Raw genomic sequence first — 19,833 nt, 5'->3', positions numbered from 1 at the left:
CTTCTGTATTACTCCTCTCCTTAAACATCTCTCTATTCCTGCTCTTAATAAACTTCTCTATTTCTCCTTTTGATAAACTTCTGTTACTCCCTTTTATACATTTCTCTATAACTCCTCTTGATAAGCTTCTCTATAACGCCTCTTGATAAAATTCTCTATTGCTCCTCTTAATATTCTCAATTGCTCCTCTTGATCAACTTGTGCTATTACGCTATAACTGTATCATCTTAATTGTCTTTTCTCTTGCTTTATTTGATAATCATTCTATTGATAGTTCATTATAACGTGTTGATAAACTTCTGTATAATTGATCAAGCCAACTACCAACCTCCTCAGGGTGTGAACCTAAGTGGGGGACAGAAGCAGCGAGTCAGCATAGCCAGGGCTCTTTATTCAGAGGCAGACACTGTCTTTTTGGTAAGTTACTTCAACAGTCTGCACTCTCTACAATCACTGAAAAACATAAATTCTAACATTTTATGATTTCTCATGAGTATTTTGTATGGGTTTGTTTCATTTTTTATATTTTTAACTGAAGATCCTGCTTACCTAATTTCTTGCTATAAATGATTGTTGAGCAGCCTACTTTGCACTTTTTAACTTCTTTTCCATATTGCCTGTTCCAAGTAAAACATTTGAACCTTTTCAACATCATTGCCAAAGTGCTCGACAATAAAATTATTTCATTTCAAGTTATTACTGACAATGGTGTATACATTTTCAAACCATAATTTTCCATACTGCTCAATTGCGAATGGAGAATAATCAATCTGAGTGCTCTCTATCCACTGTTTGTGCTCTTGACTTGTTTTTGTGATCGTTGGAGTAATAAAAGGCACAGGCTGTTCCTACATTTTTCTTGAAATTTCAAATGTCCATATTACATTGAAGGAGTCATTCTTTGTTTTAGGATCATAAATGTTTGTTCTTTTGTTTCTGTCATGTCCCTCTTTTTTTCAGTGCGTGTCGGGTGTAAAGACATATTGACGGTGTCCAACTATAACCTTTTATCTGTAAAATTAGATCTAACATTTTAATTTGTTTGCAATTATGTTATATTCACATCCAAATAGTTACAGTTGATGGTACTATCAAATGTAAGAAGAACATTCTACCCTAAATGTGGGCAATTTAGAGAGGTAATAAGAAGAAATAGATTACTTTTCATAGACAAGCAGAATCTGACGTTGACAATATTTAGATCATTATTATAGGACTTGCAAAATGTAAATTCAGTGACTTGTTTCAAATTGAATGATTGAACTGTTTCTCTAATTTGTATTGTGTAGGATGACCCATTGTCAGCCCTGGACAGCCACGTTGGTCGTCACGTGATGGAAGAAGCCATCATGAAGCGCTTGGTGCGGAGGAACAGGACAGTGGTGCTGGTCACTCATCATCTGCAGTACCTCAGCCATGCACACCAGGTGGGGGTACTACCTTAACTCACTTGAACCTGAGCTATTTTTCACCCAACAACCGTTGCAGCCTGGCACTTTTGGGGTATATTGAACCGTTGACCACAAAAAGACCTTGAAAGCTATCATAATTTTTTTTTATGCTACTAGAGAAAGAAGGAAATGCTCTCACAGAAAAATAAAACTGCATCTAATTTGTCCGAATAGTTTTTATTTTATCAATATTTTGAAATGGCAATGTCTGGGCCTTTTTTTTTTGGCCCAATTTGTAAAAAAATCATCCACCGCAATGCAGGGGGGACTGACTTAGTTCGTTACAGTTTAAAAAATTTCGCACATAACTTCACCAAATATTTAACAAAACGAAACAAGTGGATCAACTGTTGGCTCGCCACTTCCTGTAGCTTACACCCGAAAAACACCGGAGATATCAATCAATAAAACGCATCCCATAAATACGCAGGGTTCGGTTGACAGGCTGGCGGGACATCCCGCAAATACACAGGAATAGGCTCAAAGGAGTTAAAGCTTCTTTTATTGTTCTTGACATAGTATTGTAATGACTGTTAGTGGCTTTTAATTGTTTTTGTGATCATCGGAATAAGGCATAATTTAAACACTAGGTGGTGGGTGGTTTGCTTCTTCTTTCCTATCAAATATCTATCGTCCTTTCTCCTTCTTCTTCTTTGTGTTTGTTACTCTCTTGTAACACCTCTAATCTTCTGGCGCTCATATGACCTTATGCAGTTGCGAGCGCCATAAAACCTCTACTAAAATTAAAACTAAAACACTGGGTGGGTAACAGACCTTCTGGTGTCCTGTTTTGTTCATAACGTATTGTAATGAATTCGAGCACCCTCGTATCACTGTTAGTGGCTTTGAATTGGTTTTTGTGTGGAGTAAGACATGATCTCATACCAAGTAGGCAAGGTACTTTCTGGCTTTTTTGTGTTCTTAACACATTGTGTGTACTTCAGCCATGCATGCTAAGTAGGCACACCACCTTCTGGCTTCTTGTTTTGTTCTTAACTTATTAATAATGGATTGCATTTATATAGCGCATATCCATTTATGCAATGCTCTATGCGCTTAACATGATACATGTTATGAATTTACAAATTAATTTTAAAGGTACATAGTGTTAAATACTCGTGCAAACACATATTCACTCACGCACGTACCACACACACATACATACAAACATATACACATACGTACATATGCACATACGCACATACAAACTCACAACGATCTACAGCTTGGATGGATTCTGTCTAATCGAAATATGATGAAAATAGAAATGCTTTAAGTTTCTTCTTAAAAATTTATAGATTTTCTGCTTCTCTGATAGTTTTTGGAAGCCTATTCCAAACGAGTGGGGCAAAATATGAAAAAGAGCGTTGGCCAAATGATTTGTAATTTATTTTAGGCTTAACAAGGGTTGCTTTGTCACTTGATGATCTGAGCGTTCTTGGAGGCACATAGGGTGTTAAAAGCTGTTTTAGCTGTTATTGTAATGAATTCGAGGACACTCGTATCATTGTTATTGACTTTGAATTTTTTTGTGATCATTGGAGAAAGGCATATTCTAAACACCAGGTGGGCACACCGCCTTTTGGATTCCTGTTTTGTTCTCAGCCACACACAACCACAATGTTAAAAGTGATGGAATTATTCATCTAAACTGTCAGATGTCTTTTTTTAAAAAGTGGTGTATATATTTATTGTCTTAACTATATTAAATTATGTAAAGGTTAGCCTTACTGATATATTCTTGTTTATACCAGGTGATTGTCATGGCCAATGGTCACATCCACTTCCATGGCAAAGTCGGGGAGGTGAAGAAGTTTGACCCAGACCTGTATGATGTCTGGAGAAAGGCCATCAGAGATGCTAAGGCTTCAGAAATTAGGTAAGCCCAAAATAGTACAAGCCAGATAGGGTCAGGTGGAGGAATTTGTATGAAGAGATAGAACATAATTATCGTGGCATTTGAAGTTTGGGAATGTTTGTTGTGTGATTAATTGTTGACGGAATGGTGAAGGTCATAGTTCAAATTTGCACTTCTCTTGGATATTTTAAAAAATTTTAGTCAGGTTAGACAAGTGAGCTTGGACTTCTTTATTTTCGTTTTGTGTTTGTGTGTCTTTGTGTGTGTATGTGTGTGTCTGTGTGTGTGTGTGTGTAGGGGGGGTGTTGTTTGGGGGGGTTTTTAAAGTGCTTTTTTGGTAGTTTTTAAAAATTGTTTTTGTTTTCCTTTAACTCAAGTGTGTTGTTTTGTCGTTATTAAAACATTTTTTATAGTTCATTACATAGAACTGGCTAGTATGCGAGAGGACTGGCTTGTCTGAGTGCTCTAGGCAGTTGATGGGATCTGCGTCTTTCACTTTTTATAGCAGATTCTGTTGTTGTGTTCTGTGCTGGATAAAAAGTTCTCTTTTAATATTCTGACTTGGTGTAACCTTCTTTTTCGTGTTTCTAACTCTCTTGTTGTACTTTTAATCTTTAGCAGTTATATGACCTAATCTTTGTGTTACATGTGCTATAAACCGCCTAGTAAAACACAAACAGCCCCCCCCCCACCCCTCCCGAAAAAAACCAAAAAACCTGAGAAGAAATGAGTGCTCTTTGCAATAGGCGTACAGCCCTATTTTAGATGAGATGGATTTGCCAGGGTTTTATAGACTTATGTTTTGATTGTAAACAACTGAGGCATGAGCTGGCATGCCATGTGCAAAGAGTTAAATTTCTCATGTCTTCTCACGGGTGATTGGAGGGCACCACTGGTAGATCCTACTTCTTTACTTTCCCTCTGTTGTTTCTGTTGGTCTCTCAGTTTTTTCCAGCACTAAATAACCATTAATGTGTCAATCTGCCACTTTTTACTCAGACAAATCATCATGTTTTTTCTCTTTCTTCAGTCAGCGTCTAGAGATTGGTGACTCATTGGCGCTGGAGCGCAAACACAGCGGAGGTAGCCAGGTCAGTCATGATACCATTGTCCGCCCCTCCTCCTCCCAGGTTGGTGATCTTTTGGTTTTTTTTGTTTCTTTGGTTTTCCGTTTGCTTTATTTTCATGCTCTTCGGTTGTGGCAAAGACTGTATATTCTGAGATGGGTTACTCATCCTGTTCCTGGTCATTGGACCGCAAAGATATTTTTAGCCCGCACGAGTAAACCCAATACTAATAGTATATCAATTTCTTTTTAATTGGGAAAGTGGGTGCAGATTTATATCCCTTTTCTAAGGTTGTAAATTTAATGTTCTTGTAAAAACTGAGAGGGTGAGTTCTCATTTATGTTTGCTTAACCCAATGAGGATTGACAGTCTTTGTAATTTGGAAAGTGAGTAAAGAGCTATATCCCTTTGCTGATGTGATGACATGGAGAATTATTGTAAATGGGAACTTGAAAACAGCCCTTTGCTGATGTGGGGGAATTATAATAAAAATTGTGAATGAGGACATGAGAAGAGGCTTATATCATTTTGCTGAAATGGGTTCCTGTTTGCCTTACATTTAAGACACACCCCCTATCGCCACCCCCGATACCCCCCTCTTCCATGTTAAAGACCCGAGTCCCTGTCTTGGAATACTGCGATCTTCGTTTTTGTTCAGCTGACGCCAGCTCACTATTGTTGCTATGGAGGCACGGATCATGCTGTGTGTGTTGTTTTACACCACGCTGCGTAGACACACCGCAGATCTCTCTCTCTCTCTCTTTTTTTTCGTTCTTTTTTTTGTTTTGTTTTGTCATTCAGAAGTGGTGAATGTGCTTTAACATGCCTTAAGCAAAATAGTTGACACTGCTCCAGCTGTTGAATGTTAGGTTGGAAGTAGCATTGGCTTTTTCGTTATTTCTGTAACTCTTTTGTTTCCACGGCTTAAGAGTATATGTGGTATTGTCTTTTTACTGTGGAAAATGTGTATATATTATATCCCTGTATGCAGGGAATATTATATCTGTATATTCAGTCGAAGTTGTCCCAAGGGAACCACCCGTTATCAGGTGAAAAGTGATTGTCTTTGACAGTGTCATTTTAGTATTAGGAAAAAACGATAGGGTGGGTAAGTGTGAAATGTTATTTATACAGGTATTGCTGGTGTCAGAGTACAATAGGGAAAGGTCATCCTGTTGTTTAGTTCTCTTAATAAGGTATGTCAGGACAGATTGCCTTCCCATATTCTTATGTTTTTGTATGGTTTTTGGACTAGAAGAAAAAGCAGTTCTCTAGGGAATTGTATGTTGAAAAGCTAGTAGGATATTTATGAGAAGCATAATGTGTTCTTGTCATGCCGTTTGATGTCATAGAAGATATGTACCGAGCTTGGATCTGGAGGCTTTCTTTTGAAACAAAATACTTATTGTGCTAAGTCTGAGGTGGTAAAGGAATGCTATTTGAGTGCAGTGTATTTTTGTTTCTAGTTGAACACATTTGCAGTTAGATCAGTCTTGTAAGTTTTATTGCTGTGAAAGGTGTGTCAGATAGTTAGTAAGTTAGCATCTTGCCTCCTGTGGTGGTCACAAAGTCTTTGCTTCAAACACACCTACCCAGTCTTGGCACAAACTGATCACAACTTTTGCAGCTTGATCAAATCTGCTACCTCATTTTGTTTTGTTTGCTCTGCTTTGATAGTCTACCTCTCTTAGGCTGTTATGGACCCTCTGGTTTTTGGCAAATTGAACCTTGATGTTAGCAGTTGAAGCTGAAGGTCTTACTTCTTGCCAATTTATTCATTATCACTACCTATTGCTTTACTTTAGCTGGAAAAAAAACTTATACCTCAGCATGGCCAAACTACTCGATCCAACAGAGGTGTCAAATTTTCTTCGGAAATCTGGATTCTTGACATTGTCCGCATTTTGCCAGACTTCAGGTTGATTGTAGAGAATTTGTTTCACCATCTGTAAGATTAGTCTTGATGTGAGACTTATTAGACAAAATGATCCGTAAATTTTGAGTCTGCCCTGGGAGCATTTTCAGGGAGGTCCAAAAAAGTCTGGGATATTTTTTTTCTGTAGCCAGTTTGCATCTCTACTCCTACCTTTGTTGGAGAAGAAGTCCGCCAGCCTCATGCTTTTGTTCTTTTCTAGTAAGACTTCAGTTTGGTCAGTTTGCCTTGAGCTGCTCTTCTGTTATTGAAGGCAAGTGGTAATGCTGTACGAGCGCCAGTTTTGTGCTCTGTCTTTGTAGTGTGGGACTGGGTTTAGTGTGTTCTGTAATATCCAGTGCACACAGCCAATCGTATTCAATCGATGTGAGTCGGGCCAGCCACCTGATTTTCCTTCAGGGATGGGACAGTGTCTACCATTTTGACACAATGTGACTTATTGGACGGGCAATCTTAGGCTACAGTCGAATCTAGTTGAATTCAGTGAAAATGGTAGCTTTTGCTCCATCCATGAAGAAAAATCTGGATGGCTTCAACTCAAAATCAATTAATGTGATTTACAGTGTGCACTAGGTATTAGTTGTAATGTGTAATAGGTTATGGTAACATTTGCTTGTTTTTGTGGTCATTCCATGAGTTCATCAAACAGTTTCTATATTTTGTACACATCAACAGTATCAGCGCTGAACACTTAAATATATACATAGATGTATAACAGGTAAAGATATGCATAGATGAGCACTTTTATAACCCTCTCACTCTCATTCATTCTCTCTCTCCTATATCTCTGACTCTTATCATCACATATTTTGTTCACAGTTTTTCCCTCCTTTCTCATTGCCACTCTTCCCCATCCTCTTTCAATAACCCACACCCTTTCTTTCTCTTCCCTCTCGCACTGGTCATGTTTATTTTTTTTCCTTCTTTAATAGTTCCATATCCTGACAAGCAATTTTATTTGGACCATTTAAAAAAAATCTCCTGACAGCATTTTAAGCCCTGTTCTCACTGATTTCAAACCTGCTCTCAACTGTTTAAAACCTACTATCACCCCTTTGAAACCTGTTCTTACTACTTTTAAAGTCTACTCCCTCCTTAACTACCTAATCTCGTTTCACCACTGAGCAGCCAATGTTCATGTCTTAATAATCTGTTGATGATACTTTGAACCCTACTCTCACCACATGACAAGTCTGTTCTTATCTTACTGCTTGCAAGTCTTCTCTCACCACGTTTAAAACGAGTGTCCCCACTCTATATTCTGGGGTCACCAGCATTTTTATTCTCTTCTCACCACTTGTAAACTTATACTCCCTATCTTTTAAAATTCTTTTCACCTCACCCCTTTCGAGGGGGGCTCAATAAGTCTTTGGTCTGGGTATGAAGAAATCATGGTAGAGTAATGAAATTTCGCCAGCCTTTAGACAATTTCTTTGGAACACACCATGCAAATTTTCAGGAAAATCCGACCATAATTAGGCACTAGTCAGAGAGACCATGCACAAAAGCGTTTGGTTTTTCTTTGCTGGAGCTGTGCCATGGAGCCTGTTAAATATCGTTCAGTTATCAAGTTTTGACACTTGCAAGGAAATTCCCCTTTTGACATTTTCAGGAAATGATCCAAGTTTTTGGTGACAAATGTCCCTGCTATATAATACTGTGACATACTGGGAAAGAAAATTCAAATCTGGATTCATGTCTGTGATGGGTGAAGATCGTGAAAGGCGCCTATCGTTTGTGGTATCTGAAGAGAATGTATCCATAGTGAAGAAACTGGTTTGACAAGACGGATGTATCACTGTTAAACAGCTCTCAAGTGAAACGGGAATCAGTGTTGGGTCAATTGAAACGATTCTCCATACCATCTTAACATGAATAAGGTGTCTACACGGTTGGTACACAGCCTTTTGACAAGTGAGCAAAAGAAGCAGAGGGTTGAGTCCTGCAAAACTTTCTTTCAAATTGAGTCCAATTTCTTTAAAAACATTGTGACTATGGGTAAAACAGGGATTTATCATTTTGATCCAGAACAAAAAATTTCCTCCATACAATTGAAAACCCCTTCTTCTCCCTCACCAAAGAAGGCAAAGGTAACGCCGTCAAGTGGAAAGGTCGTGTTTCTGGTATTGTGAAGGTATCATCATGACTACTGGAAAGTGTAAAAACAGTCACAGGAGAGTACTATTCGGGTTTGCTTATAAAATTTCGGTCCGAATTGGTGAGAAAAAGGCGTGGAAAACTCCATAATGGGGTCCTCCTACTGCATGACAACGCCCTTGCTCTCAGGGCACAGCAAACAGTCCAAACAAGAGAACAGTGCGGCTTTGAAGTCCTGCCACACCCAGCTTCTTCACCAGACCTAGCCCCTTCAGACTTTTTTCTGTTTCTCAATCTTAAAAAATCACTGAAAAGACGTTGTTTCCATGACAACGTGGACGCCATTGAAGCCGTGGAAGACTGGTTAGGGGCCCATTCTGGGTAATTTTTTTCTCAAGGACTTTTGATGGTCAAAGAGAGGCGGCAGAAATGTGTTACTCTGCATGGTGACTATGTAAAGAAATGAAAGTATGTGTGTCAAGTTACAAAGCTCTATGATTATTCCTTCCTATTTAGACCAAAGACTTCGTGAACCCCCCCGTACAACTTCTCTTTATATTCTTACGATTACAACACAAAATTACAATAATTTCTACCACTGTGACAATCCTTTTGGACTTTTTAAAAATAAACCAGTAGGCCTATGTCAGTTTACTAGTCACAAAGTGGAGGGCATTCAAGAGTATGAGCATACAGGTATATCGCTTTTGGGGGTAAAAATACCTACATTTAAGTAAACAAAAAAACAAAAAGCGGAAAATACTCCTGTCCTGAATTTCTTTCTCTAGCAGCTCGGAAGAATAGCGGCAACATAACTTTATTAATAGATTTCATCTTTTACTCATAGAATTTAGAACTAAGTACATGCTTTGTCATAAAAGATTTCAAGTAAATTGCGTCCATTGGGGAATAAAAATGCGACATTTAAAAACATTTTTAAAAAGTTTTGAATGTTTTGTATCAGCTGAAATGTGGAGAGGAGAATTTATATATATTTATTTGTTGTTGCACCAAATGAAAATTAGAGCTAGAGCATTCCTTCTTTGATTTGGTCAGTGGATAAATTCCTTTTTGGTTTCCTGTTGTTCATCGATATTGATGATGACAGTGATTGTGATTTAAGCCAAAACAACAGTACTTGTGACCCACAAGGCCTGCTTTGGGTCAACAGTGTCTTCCACATTTTAGACATTAGAAGTCTTTTAGCTTATTGGAATCGTCTGCAATGTCTTGTATTCGAGTTCATTTGTTTTATCGGGTACTCTGGAAAAGAAGGAGGCTTTGTATGAATGAAGGTTGTTCATTTAGTTCATGGAACTTTAGTTCATGGAACAGACCATCAACTTGTGAAAGTGGAGCTGGGCAGGCTTGTAAAATGTAGCCCTAGGGGTGGGGTTGGTTAGATCGAACTTTTTTAATGTATTAAAATGTAGTCTGTGTAAAAGTGTTAAAAATGTTGTGTTTCTGTTGCTTGGTTATATTATTGTCAGTGACATTTCTGTTCCGATTAAGGCCAAGCAGCACATTGTCTTGATAAAGTTTATTTTAATTTGACTCTGCTTTTAAATAAGAAAAGATAAGACAAGATTACATTTTATCGAGTTGCGCTAAGAGAAATTTGTTGCAGCATGGTAAACACATACACATGTCAATACACTGGTGCACACACATACACGCAGACACACACACACATGCACACACACACATACACACTCACACACACACACACTGAACACACACACACGCACACACTCACACCCACACATGCACACACTTACACGCACATACTTGTGTGCATACTAAAACACACTCTCACAAACACACACTGACATAAACACACACACATACACATTCGCACACACACTCATATATTTCTGTAACAGTAAATCTTATACGCACATATGTTTCACCGACTCCCATTCTCTAGCTCTATTATCTTTTTGCTTCCTTCATTACTCTGCCATTCTTCTTCATATAGTTTAAAAAGATGTTTAATGGATTGTAAGTAAATCAGAACATTTTTACCTGTACTGTTTGGCCGCTCTGTGTCCCACATCATCATCATCATCATCGTTGTTTTAAGTACTATTTTCAAAATCCAAAAACATTGATGAAGACTAGAGCATTTGAAGTATTATGACATTATAAAATATAATATGCACAACGTGTTGGTTGCTCTAATGGGCTTCTTCAAGAATGGGATAAAAAACATCATCATCACCATCATCATCATCATCATCATCATCATCATCATCATCATCATCATCATCACCACCACACATCTGTTGTTGGCGTTACACGGTCTAGCTGCAGTGTATGGCTTCTCACCACTGTTTTCACATTTCCCATCTGTCCTTAGTCGCTTAGACGTTTTGTAAGTATAGCTGCTCTGGAGAGCTACGGCCTCCTTTTTTTTTTCTTTTTTTTTTCAAATTATCGTTATCATTGAGCTCACAGCAGCACCCACCCACCCGCCCACCTACCCACGTTATCCCATCCCTCACACCCCACCTTCCACCTACTCAGTGTTAAGTGTGAGCACTAACTGACCCCTGGTTTGCCGTGTGTGCTGGTCTGTGGTCTGTGTGGTTTGTATCCTGATGGTGGTCCCTCCCCTTGATCTGGTCACAGCAGCCTCTTGATAAGCCTGGACATTATTGTGCACAGACCAGTTATTTATGCATACATCTCCATAGAATCCTATGCTCGGCACATAAAACTAGCTGGATGGTTGAAGAATCCTTCAGCACGATTCCTGGTAGAAATAAGTCGCTTTTGGTACTGAGTAAATAATAATGATTAAATAATTATAATAGCAAATAACCTTTATGCTGCGCATACTTATTTTTTAAAATTTGCTCAGTGCGCTTTACGGTCAAAGAGATTTATATCACATTATAAAATGAGGCAAGGGTTCAAGTTTGTCAGTAGTAAAGTATTTATTGTAGAAAATCATCATATCATTGAAATGGTCTCTACTTTTAGAAGCTTCCCTCAAACGTTTCTTTCTAAAATTATAAGTTTCACTGAAATCATCTGTACTTTTAGTAGCTTCCCTAAAATTTTTCTTTCTAAAGTTATAAGTTTTCTTTGAAATTGTCTGGGGTTGGGTTTGCAGTATGCTATAATAATTATCAGTGTTGTTAATCTCACATGTAATTTCAGTGGTTTCCCATCAAATGTTTGATCAATACAATAATAAGTTTTATTAATATTGTTTACGGTTTCAGTGCTTTCCTTCAAATGTCTCTTTTTATTGCTACTAGATTCTGAGTAGTGCTGTTTGGCAACCCTGAAAAAAAAATGTTATCTCGTCACATATCTGAACAAAAAGTCAGTGTTTTTTATCCCTTCTGCATCACTGGGATCTGAAGGTCCGACTACTATGGAGTAAATATAGAGAATCCTGTAGTTGAGAAATTAGACGATAAATATGTGCAAAAACAAATATAGGAAGTACTGATGAACTGTCAAGTCTAGTTGAACCATGGAATCACAAGGAAAGAAACAGCTTTTATTAAGAATGTGAACAAGGCTCAGGCTGTCAGCATTAGTGAGTCTTCCTTTCAAGTATTCTATATTTTTGTTTAATGTATTGGTTCACTGTCTTTTTTTCTTTTTTTTTTTCAAGAAACAATTTCAAGCTAGGTGAGGTTTGGTTTGTTGCTGTCTTTTAAGCCTTAATATCATTTTTGTTAACTGTTTATTTTCCTTTTTATTTCATGTAAATAGAGAATAATGCTCATAAAATGAAATTGGATAAAAGTAACTCGCAGCTTCTGAAAGTCATTTGCTTATCAATTATAAAGTTTATCTGTTTTTCTGTTTGGTGATTCGTTTTTCTTTCTTATTTTATTTAAAGCAGATAAGTCATCTATATTTTAAATTTGAAAAAAAAAAGTAATATTGATCTAAGATCAAAACTAATTTTTGTCTTCAAATTTTGCTTTAAAAAAAAAATGTGACTGAGCTTTAATTACAAAAACAAAACAAGTAAACCATCTAATTGCCAAAGGCCTGAAGATTCCCAAAATTAAATTGTCCTAAGAAATACAAAAAAAGGAAATGTGTTGTTTGTTCAGAGGTTATTAGTTTTAGTAATATAATGGAGACTTATACCTTTTTTTAAAGTATTAAAGGTCTCATTTTATTTTAAAGTACTATGACATTCACTTTCAAACTCAAATGCAAGCTCACGTCTTTTACTTAAAATGTTGGGTCTTGTGAGAGCAATATATTCATTAGCCTGCTCTTAGAATTTCCAAGTGAAAGAGTACATCTTTTACAGAGAAAAGATTAGATCTTTTACTTAAAATTTTGAGTCAAGGGAAAACATACATCTTTTACTGAGAATTTTGAGTCGAGTGAAAAATATATTATATTTATAACTTCGGAGCATTCGCTGCTTGTTGGCCAATGTCCTTGACTGCTGTGACTGGCTGGCCTGCTTTCCTGTACGTCTGCAGCATTGTGAGAGGAAGTTTTATTCTGTATATTGTGTTGTTCACAGTGCAGCACAGCGCAGCAAGGGGGAAATGTACATAATGAACACGTCTAACTTGGCAGTGTGCTATAAAAAAGTACACACTGAGCACCTAACAACAGAGCACCATGTCTATGCCATATTATGATCACTGACTGCACCATTTGATCATAATGAAATATATACTGTCATGAGAATTTTGTGCAATGATGAATAGGTGATAGTTTATTTTGATTTGTATGGATGTCAAGAGCTCATTTGTTCAAAAGTAAGGTGCATTTCTGCAAATCCAAAGTGCATGGTTCAAATTGTGTTTCAAGTACACATGATGTGTGGATAACTCTGGGTATTTAAAAAAATAGATATTTGACTTCTCCATTCTAAAGTCTGTTTGGATCAATCAGTTACTATTTTTAGATTAGGTAGATAAACTTGGAGGTCTCATGAGATTCGTTGCCATGATTGTCAAAAACATCTTGGGAGGTGGAAGATGAGCAGGTTTGGCCTGTGTATGCATTCCACTATCGGAGGATATTTTGTGATTGGTCTAAGAATCAAGAGTTCTTTTGATAACATCTTGAGGATGTTTATGTAGGGCTCATGAAAAAGAAGAAACTAGACACTTGTCAACTTCTCCTGAAATGTTGAAAGGCCATAGGTTTGGGGGGGGGGGGCAGAGAAAGGAACATGTATGAGAAGATCAATAAGTAGTAAATGTATTTAACTCATCATAGATTAGCACCACTTGCGATGCAAAACCCTGTCACTCCATAAACCATAAGTGTGTGTCAAAGATTATTATAGACAAAATTTGAACTGCGCTGTTGTTTTTCTTTTCTTGTTTTTACTTGTATGTTTTCGAGTTTTAATTGTGCGGATGAGTATATTATTATATCCTGTTTGAGATAACAAATTACTGTTGTCTTTGATTTGCTTTGTGAGTTTGTTGTTTTTAATTCCATTTTTAATGTTTATACATGAGTGTTCCTTCTAGATTAGTCGAGTGTGTGTTTGTTTTCAGTGTTTTTTAAATAAAAATGTCTTATGTTAAGAGTTAAAGTAGAGTTTACAAATTTCTTCCTATTCCAATTTTTAATTAGTGTTCACAGAATGAATAGAAGTTCTATTAGAACTTTTTGGGGATAATGTTTTGGTCCTACTGATAGTTATTAAAGTTTCAAATGGCATAGAATGTAAAACTTCTCCATGGAGGGAGCTGTGGGTTTGTTATGATCAATACCTCTTATATGTAGAAAGGTTTATATTTCTAAGGTATCAATTTCAAAATGAGGACAGAATAAAAGAATTTTATTTTTGAAGGAAAGAGTATAGTATGTAACGAAATTATTAACCCGTAAAACAAATAATACTTGAGGAAACAAGCAGATCAGATTTGAAGTCTGCAGTGTGCAGTTGGTTTTAAGGTGCTTATTGCGCTCTCAGTTATCTTTGCGGTAATAGTATGAGTTGGTATACAGCTTCATTATTAACTGCTTCCAAAGCCAGCAAGCTGTTGACAAAATTTACTTTTTCTGCGGGCCAAAGTATCAGTAGTATTCAGCTTTGTCTTTAACACAGAGACAGTGAACAGGAGCAAGTTTTGGAAGGAAAGAAATGCTACTCCTTCATGTTTTTAATTTCTTCGAGTCAATAGAATGCTTACAAAATATTATTCAAGAGAAATTCAGTTATTTTGGACAAAGTAATCTGAGGTGCCAATTGTCTGGATAAATCCAGAAATTCTCATTTCTAGAATTATTCAGATATTGCACCATATAATAGTCTTGATGCAAGATGTATGAGACAATGTGATCCTTAAATTTTGATTCCTCAAGCACACATTTTAATGGAGTCCTAAAAGTTGAGGACTTTTTTTTCATAGCCAGTTGACACCCTTGAAGTGATGAACTGAGTTCGTAGATAAAATCTTTTAAGATTGTTGTCAAATGTCATCTGTAATGTGCTTGCAATGCCTTCAGCATACAATTCCATAATGCCTGTAGCCTAAGGGGTAGGCTGTATCTTACCGCTATTGAGCAGTATGCATAAGCTAGTGAACCTAATAATAATAATAATAATAGATAGCATTTGTATAGCGCATATCCCCGCTCAACAGCAGGCTCTATGCGCTTTACACTATATTATTACCCCAGCAGACCATAGTACACTTCGAAACATTCTCAGCTTCCCGGGAAGCATACAGTGCGAGCAGCCGATTAAGCGCTCAAACACTAACAAACTGACAAGATCTTTCGCTGTCTATAGCCTGGTACCCATTCTCACCTGGGTTAAGTGAGGAAAATTCGTGTAAAGTACCTTTCCCAAGGACACAACGTCGGGCTCTTGACGGGATTCGAACCCACGACCTTACGGTTGCGAGTCCGAGAGCCTAACCACTAGGCTACCGACGCCACATGAATGAAAGCCTCAAACTTCGCCTAGAATAGCAATGGGTATATTTTCTAGTTATGTTATTAAAGGGAAGAGTTCAGTAGATTCTCATTTTATTCCAAGTGCTTCTTACCATTGTAACCAAAAGATAAAATTGTCATTCAGCATTATTATCTTATCTTTCTCATAATGGCTCAGGGTTGTTTGTTTAATTAACAAGTTTGTTGTATTTGACTTTTGTTTCAATATATGTCACAATATATTATGTGGCGTTTGGTAAATTACAAAGTCTAGTTTCAATTTCTGATCCATCTCTACTTTGATTAGTTTTTCTCTTCAGTGTATGTTTTTCTCCTCATAAAACTGTTGTCTTGAAAGTGACATTTTTACTTTTGTGTTTCAGTTCTATTTTCTATTATTCTGTTCCTTTGGTTTACATTTTTACTCTTCTTGATATCATCACCATCATTGTAATGACGGCCATTGTTGTCATAAAACTGTCATGATAGGTTTATCTTTGCTTATTTATGGTTCTTCTGAAATTTATTTATATTAATGGTAGTGGTTCAGGTCAACTGCAAGTTTCATGAGGAAATCTCCTCCTTTGTAACACTTTCTCTGTCTGATCAGATGCCCCTTGACAGATCCCATGATTTATGTCGCGTGATAGACAGCAGTACAGTCTTGTCCTTGTACAAGAGACATTGCTTTCTAAAATAATCAAGGATTTAAACAAGAGCATCCATCCAAATAATATAAACTTAGATAGGTCTTCTGATGAATGTGAAGAGGAAGAAGAAGAAGATAGGTCTTCCCATCATTCCCAGAGGGTAGTAGAAACAGTTATATCATCGTCATGTGTTTTTCCCTCCTATTTTCACATGCTCTCTCTCTCTCTTTTTCTCATCCGTTTGTATTTGGGACTTCAGTCTCAGCTGAGCGTTCCCGGGTTGCCCGGCGGCCTTCAGGGCAGCGGCCGCAAAATGTCAGCCATGTCTGTGATGACAGAAGCCAGTAACGAGGACGGGTATGATGACTTCCCGGAGGATGAGGAAGATGGAGCTTTACCCAAAGAGCCATCAGGTACATTATTTCAAGTTGTTGTTTTGAGGAAATTGGAAATTGTTGTGTTAATATTTTCATTTTCAGAAAATTAGAAAAGTTTTGGTCAAGGAAATTAGAAGTCTTTGTGTTTAAGCTTTTCAACAACCTTTTTGCAATGGCTTAAAATGAGCTGCACAAACTAGAGGTGCCGAATTTCTGGATAAATCCGAAAATCCAAATTGTTAACATTGTCCGTTTTTTGCTGGTCTTCAGGCTGACTGTCGAGAAGTTGTTGCCATTCATATAAAAAGTCTTGATACAAAATGTAGTAGACAATATGATTTATAAATTTCCAAGTTCCTGGCTGACATGCATTTTACCATGAGGTCTAAAAAGTTCAGGGTTTTCTTTAGCATCTTCTCCATTACCTTAGAAATAATGAGTTTTACCTGACATTTTTGGCTGTTTTGGGTTAGTGAGACCATGAGGTCGGAAACAACAAATGCTCTTTCTGCTTTATCAATATCGTAATACTACTATTCGAAGTTGTTATCAAAATATTCAAAGAATTTGCATTCGTAAAAACTTGACATGTTGTAAACTTCGAAATTTTTAGCGTCTCAAAACTAGGTGCTGAGCAGATGGAACTTTGGAATTCTTGGGTAGCGTTGGCACCTCTGACAAACAAAAAGTGGAGAATTATTTGGGTTTTTATTTATTTATTTATTTATTTTTTTTTTTCAGTGGGGCAGCCAGAGGAGAAGGGAAAGCTGATAAAGCAAGAGCACAAAGAGACAGGGGCAGTGACGATGTGGGTGTACCTGCGCTATCTGCAGGCCTGCTCCTTCACACTCTGTTTCCTCTCCCTGTTACTTCAGGTGAGTGGGTTTGTGTGTGTGTGTGTGTGTGTATGTGTGTGTGTGTGTGTGTGGTGTGTGTTTGTGTGTGTGTGGTGTGTGTGTTTGTGTGTGTAAGTGTGTGTAAGTGTGTATGTATGTGTGCTTCCTCATGTGTATGATAGTTCTGTAGGAAAAGCAAACATGGAGAGGGATGGAGAGAGAGAGAAAGAGGGAATGAGTGCAATCTGAATTACAGTGCGTCCACTGGTGACTTCATTAGATCATCAGTTTTACCAAGTTGAGCTTGGAGCCCTAGAGAGGAAACTGGTCACATGCGAGATGAAATGCTTAAGAAGAGCGGTCAACAAAACAAGAAGAGACAAAATTAAAAATGAAGTCATAAGGGACACCGTGGGAGCAACACCAGTCCTACCACACATTGAAAAACAAAAGTTCAAGTGGTTCGGACACCTCACGCGGATGCCCTCAAACCATCCAGCTCTGAGAGCATACAACATTAAATATTCTGGATGGAGAGCCAGAAGAAGACCAAGGCGACGATGGAGTGAATCTGTGGCAGACACCCTTAAAGATCATGGGATGTCCCTCCTACAGGCCACACGACTTGCTGCAGACAGACACCTGTGTCTCCCCGTGACACCCCAGGGTACAAGCGGAAGAAAAAAGTTAAAGTTTTTAAGAGCTTTCTTTGTGTTAACAGTTTTCCAAACATGTTGTCCCCTTCTGATATCCTCTTTAATTATGGGGGGGGGGGGGGGGCACCACCGGTTGGGCCTATTTCTTTTTTTTTCTTCCTATTATATCACTCTTTTGTCCCTCCTCTAGAAAAGTTGATAATTTATTGATCTCCACAAAGAGAAATTTGCTGTGGCATGGTTATTACACATACGCACACGCATTCATCAACACACACTCCCACTCAGAAACACACACACACATGCACACACACACACAAACACTCACAATAATAGTCTTTGGATGACATACAAAATAATGAATGCTAGTAAATGACCATTATTGTGTGGATGTGCTTCTCTTTACTAGGAAAAATACTACTCTCAAACTCAAACCTCTTTCATCAGGTGCTGTACCACACACTTATCGTCAGTTCCAATTTTTGGCTCTCGGTGTGGGCGGCTGATGCGGAGGTTCACGTAAGAAACGCCACGCTGTACCAGAGTTTTGGAAATAACACCAATGTCACTCAGCCGGTAAAGAACACATTCATGTCATGCATGGTTTTATATAAATCGTCACCAATGTACGATTTTTCATACTTTTAAAAAAGTGCATTTTAGGTTGTTTATTAGAATATAAATTTTTAACCAGCAAATGAAAAATACCTTGTTGTAGAATATGTTTTGCGGAAAAAAGCTAAATTAAAAATTTTGTAGTTTTTTAAATATTAAGTTGCTTCAATTGAAAACACGCAACATCTTTTGATCTCTTCTTTCCTTCCCCCCTCCCCCCTATCTATTTTTTTAAAAGAGCTTTAAACCTATACAATACCTATCTCTTGATCCCCCCCCCCCACCCCCCCACCCCCCCAGTTTGACAACTCTCCGTACCTGATGACTTTTGTATACCTGTCCATCGGCTCGACCGTGGCCACGCTGCTGGGCTGTCTGGTCATCTACCACACGGGCTACGTGGCCTCCAAGGTCATGTTCACCAACCTGCTGGCCAACGTCATCCACTTGCCCATGAGGTATGCGTGAGATGAGATAAGCTAGATATAACAAATCACTGAGCTTCCCATAAGATGAGATGAGATAAGCTAGATATAACAAATCACTGAGCTTCCTATAGGATGAGATGAGATAAGATAGATAACAAGTAACTGAGCTTCCCATAGGATGAGATGAGAAGAGATAGTAATTGAATGAGCACCACAAAAAAACTTGCCCATGAGGTATTTAGAAGTGTCGATCAGGTAGCAATTTATTGCACCCCACATAGAGACTTAACCATGAGGTATACATAAGATGCAATAAAATAAGTCAAGATAACAAGTCATTAAGCTTCACAAGGAGTATCCCATAAGGTAGGCATAAAATGTGCTAGATGAGATAAGGTAACAATTCGTTGAGTTTCTCTAAGTGACTTGCCCATGAGTTATACATAAGGTGAGAAAAGATAAGAAAACAATTTTTTAAGCTTCTCAAAGACACTTGTTATGGAGTATGCATAAGATGAGACTAGATAACCATTCACTGATCTCCACAAAGACTCTGCCCATGAAGTTTGTAGAAGGTGAGATGAGATAAGATAACAATTCATTGAGCTTCTCACAGACTTGCCCATGAGGTAAGCATAAGATGAGATGAGATAAGATAACAATTCATTGACTTTCTCTCATACTTGCCCATGAGGTATGAACAGTGTCAAGGCAAAATATGACATTTTCAGTATTGTTGTTTTGATATATTAAGCACTGATTACCATACCTCAATGGCTGGATGCCACAAATGCCATTTTTGCACTTAGGCTTTTGTTACAGTCTTTAACCCAGCCAAGAAACTATGGTAATCATTGTCTTTTAGATAAGGAAAAAGCTGAATATTTCAAAATTTCAATCTTCCATATGTCATATTTTCCCCTGAAACTGTAATACAAAAATATTTGATTGGTAAGCAGATCATTTTGTTT

At 37.6% G+C, this 19,833-nt stretch overlaps 1 protein-coding gene across 6 annotated transcripts in view; it reads left to right on the top strand.

Annotated features, from left to right (window-relative positions):
- LOC101847179 (ATP-binding cassette sub-family C member 9) overlaps positions 1 to 19,833 on the top strand; it is a 54,583-nt gene that overhangs the window by 18,401 nt on the left and 16,349 nt on the right. For 4 of the 6 annotated variants that reach the window (XM_035968553.1, XM_035968554.1, XM_035968551.1 and 1 more), the window contains exons 19-27: positions 337 to 417; positions 1,290 to 1,427; positions 3,206 to 3,330; positions 4,340 to 4,439; positions 10,766 to 10,780; positions 16,210 to 16,363; positions 17,069 to 17,202; positions 18,267 to 18,395; positions 18,735 to 18,892. In XM_035968553.1, coding sequence (XP_035824446.1) covers positions 337 to 417; positions 1,290 to 1,427; positions 3,206 to 3,330; positions 4,340 to 4,439; positions 10,766 to 10,780; positions 16,210 to 16,363; positions 17,069 to 17,202; positions 18,267 to 18,395; positions 18,735 to 18,892 — 1,034 coding nt within the window. The remainder of the gene's footprint in view (positions 1 to 336; positions 418 to 1,289; positions 1,428 to 3,205; positions 3,331 to 4,339; positions 4,440 to 10,765; positions 10,781 to 16,209; positions 16,364 to 17,068; positions 17,203 to 18,266; positions 18,396 to 18,734; positions 18,893 to 19,833) is intronic. The other 2 variants (XM_035968556.1, XM_035968555.1) reach the window with 2 other exon arrangements.

The sequence above is a fragment of the Aplysia californica genome, unplaced genomic scaffold (assembly GCF_000002075.1).
Source record: "Aplysia californica isolate F4 #8 unplaced genomic scaffold, AplCal3.0 scaffold00067, whole genome shotgun sequence".
In the NCBI taxonomy this organism is placed as follows: Eukaryota; Metazoa; Mollusca; class Gastropoda; order Aplysiida; family Aplysiidae; genus Aplysia; species Aplysia californica.
The sequence above is the reverse complement of the archived record's forward strand: the minus strand, read 5'-3'. Positions and strand labels throughout refer to the sequence as shown.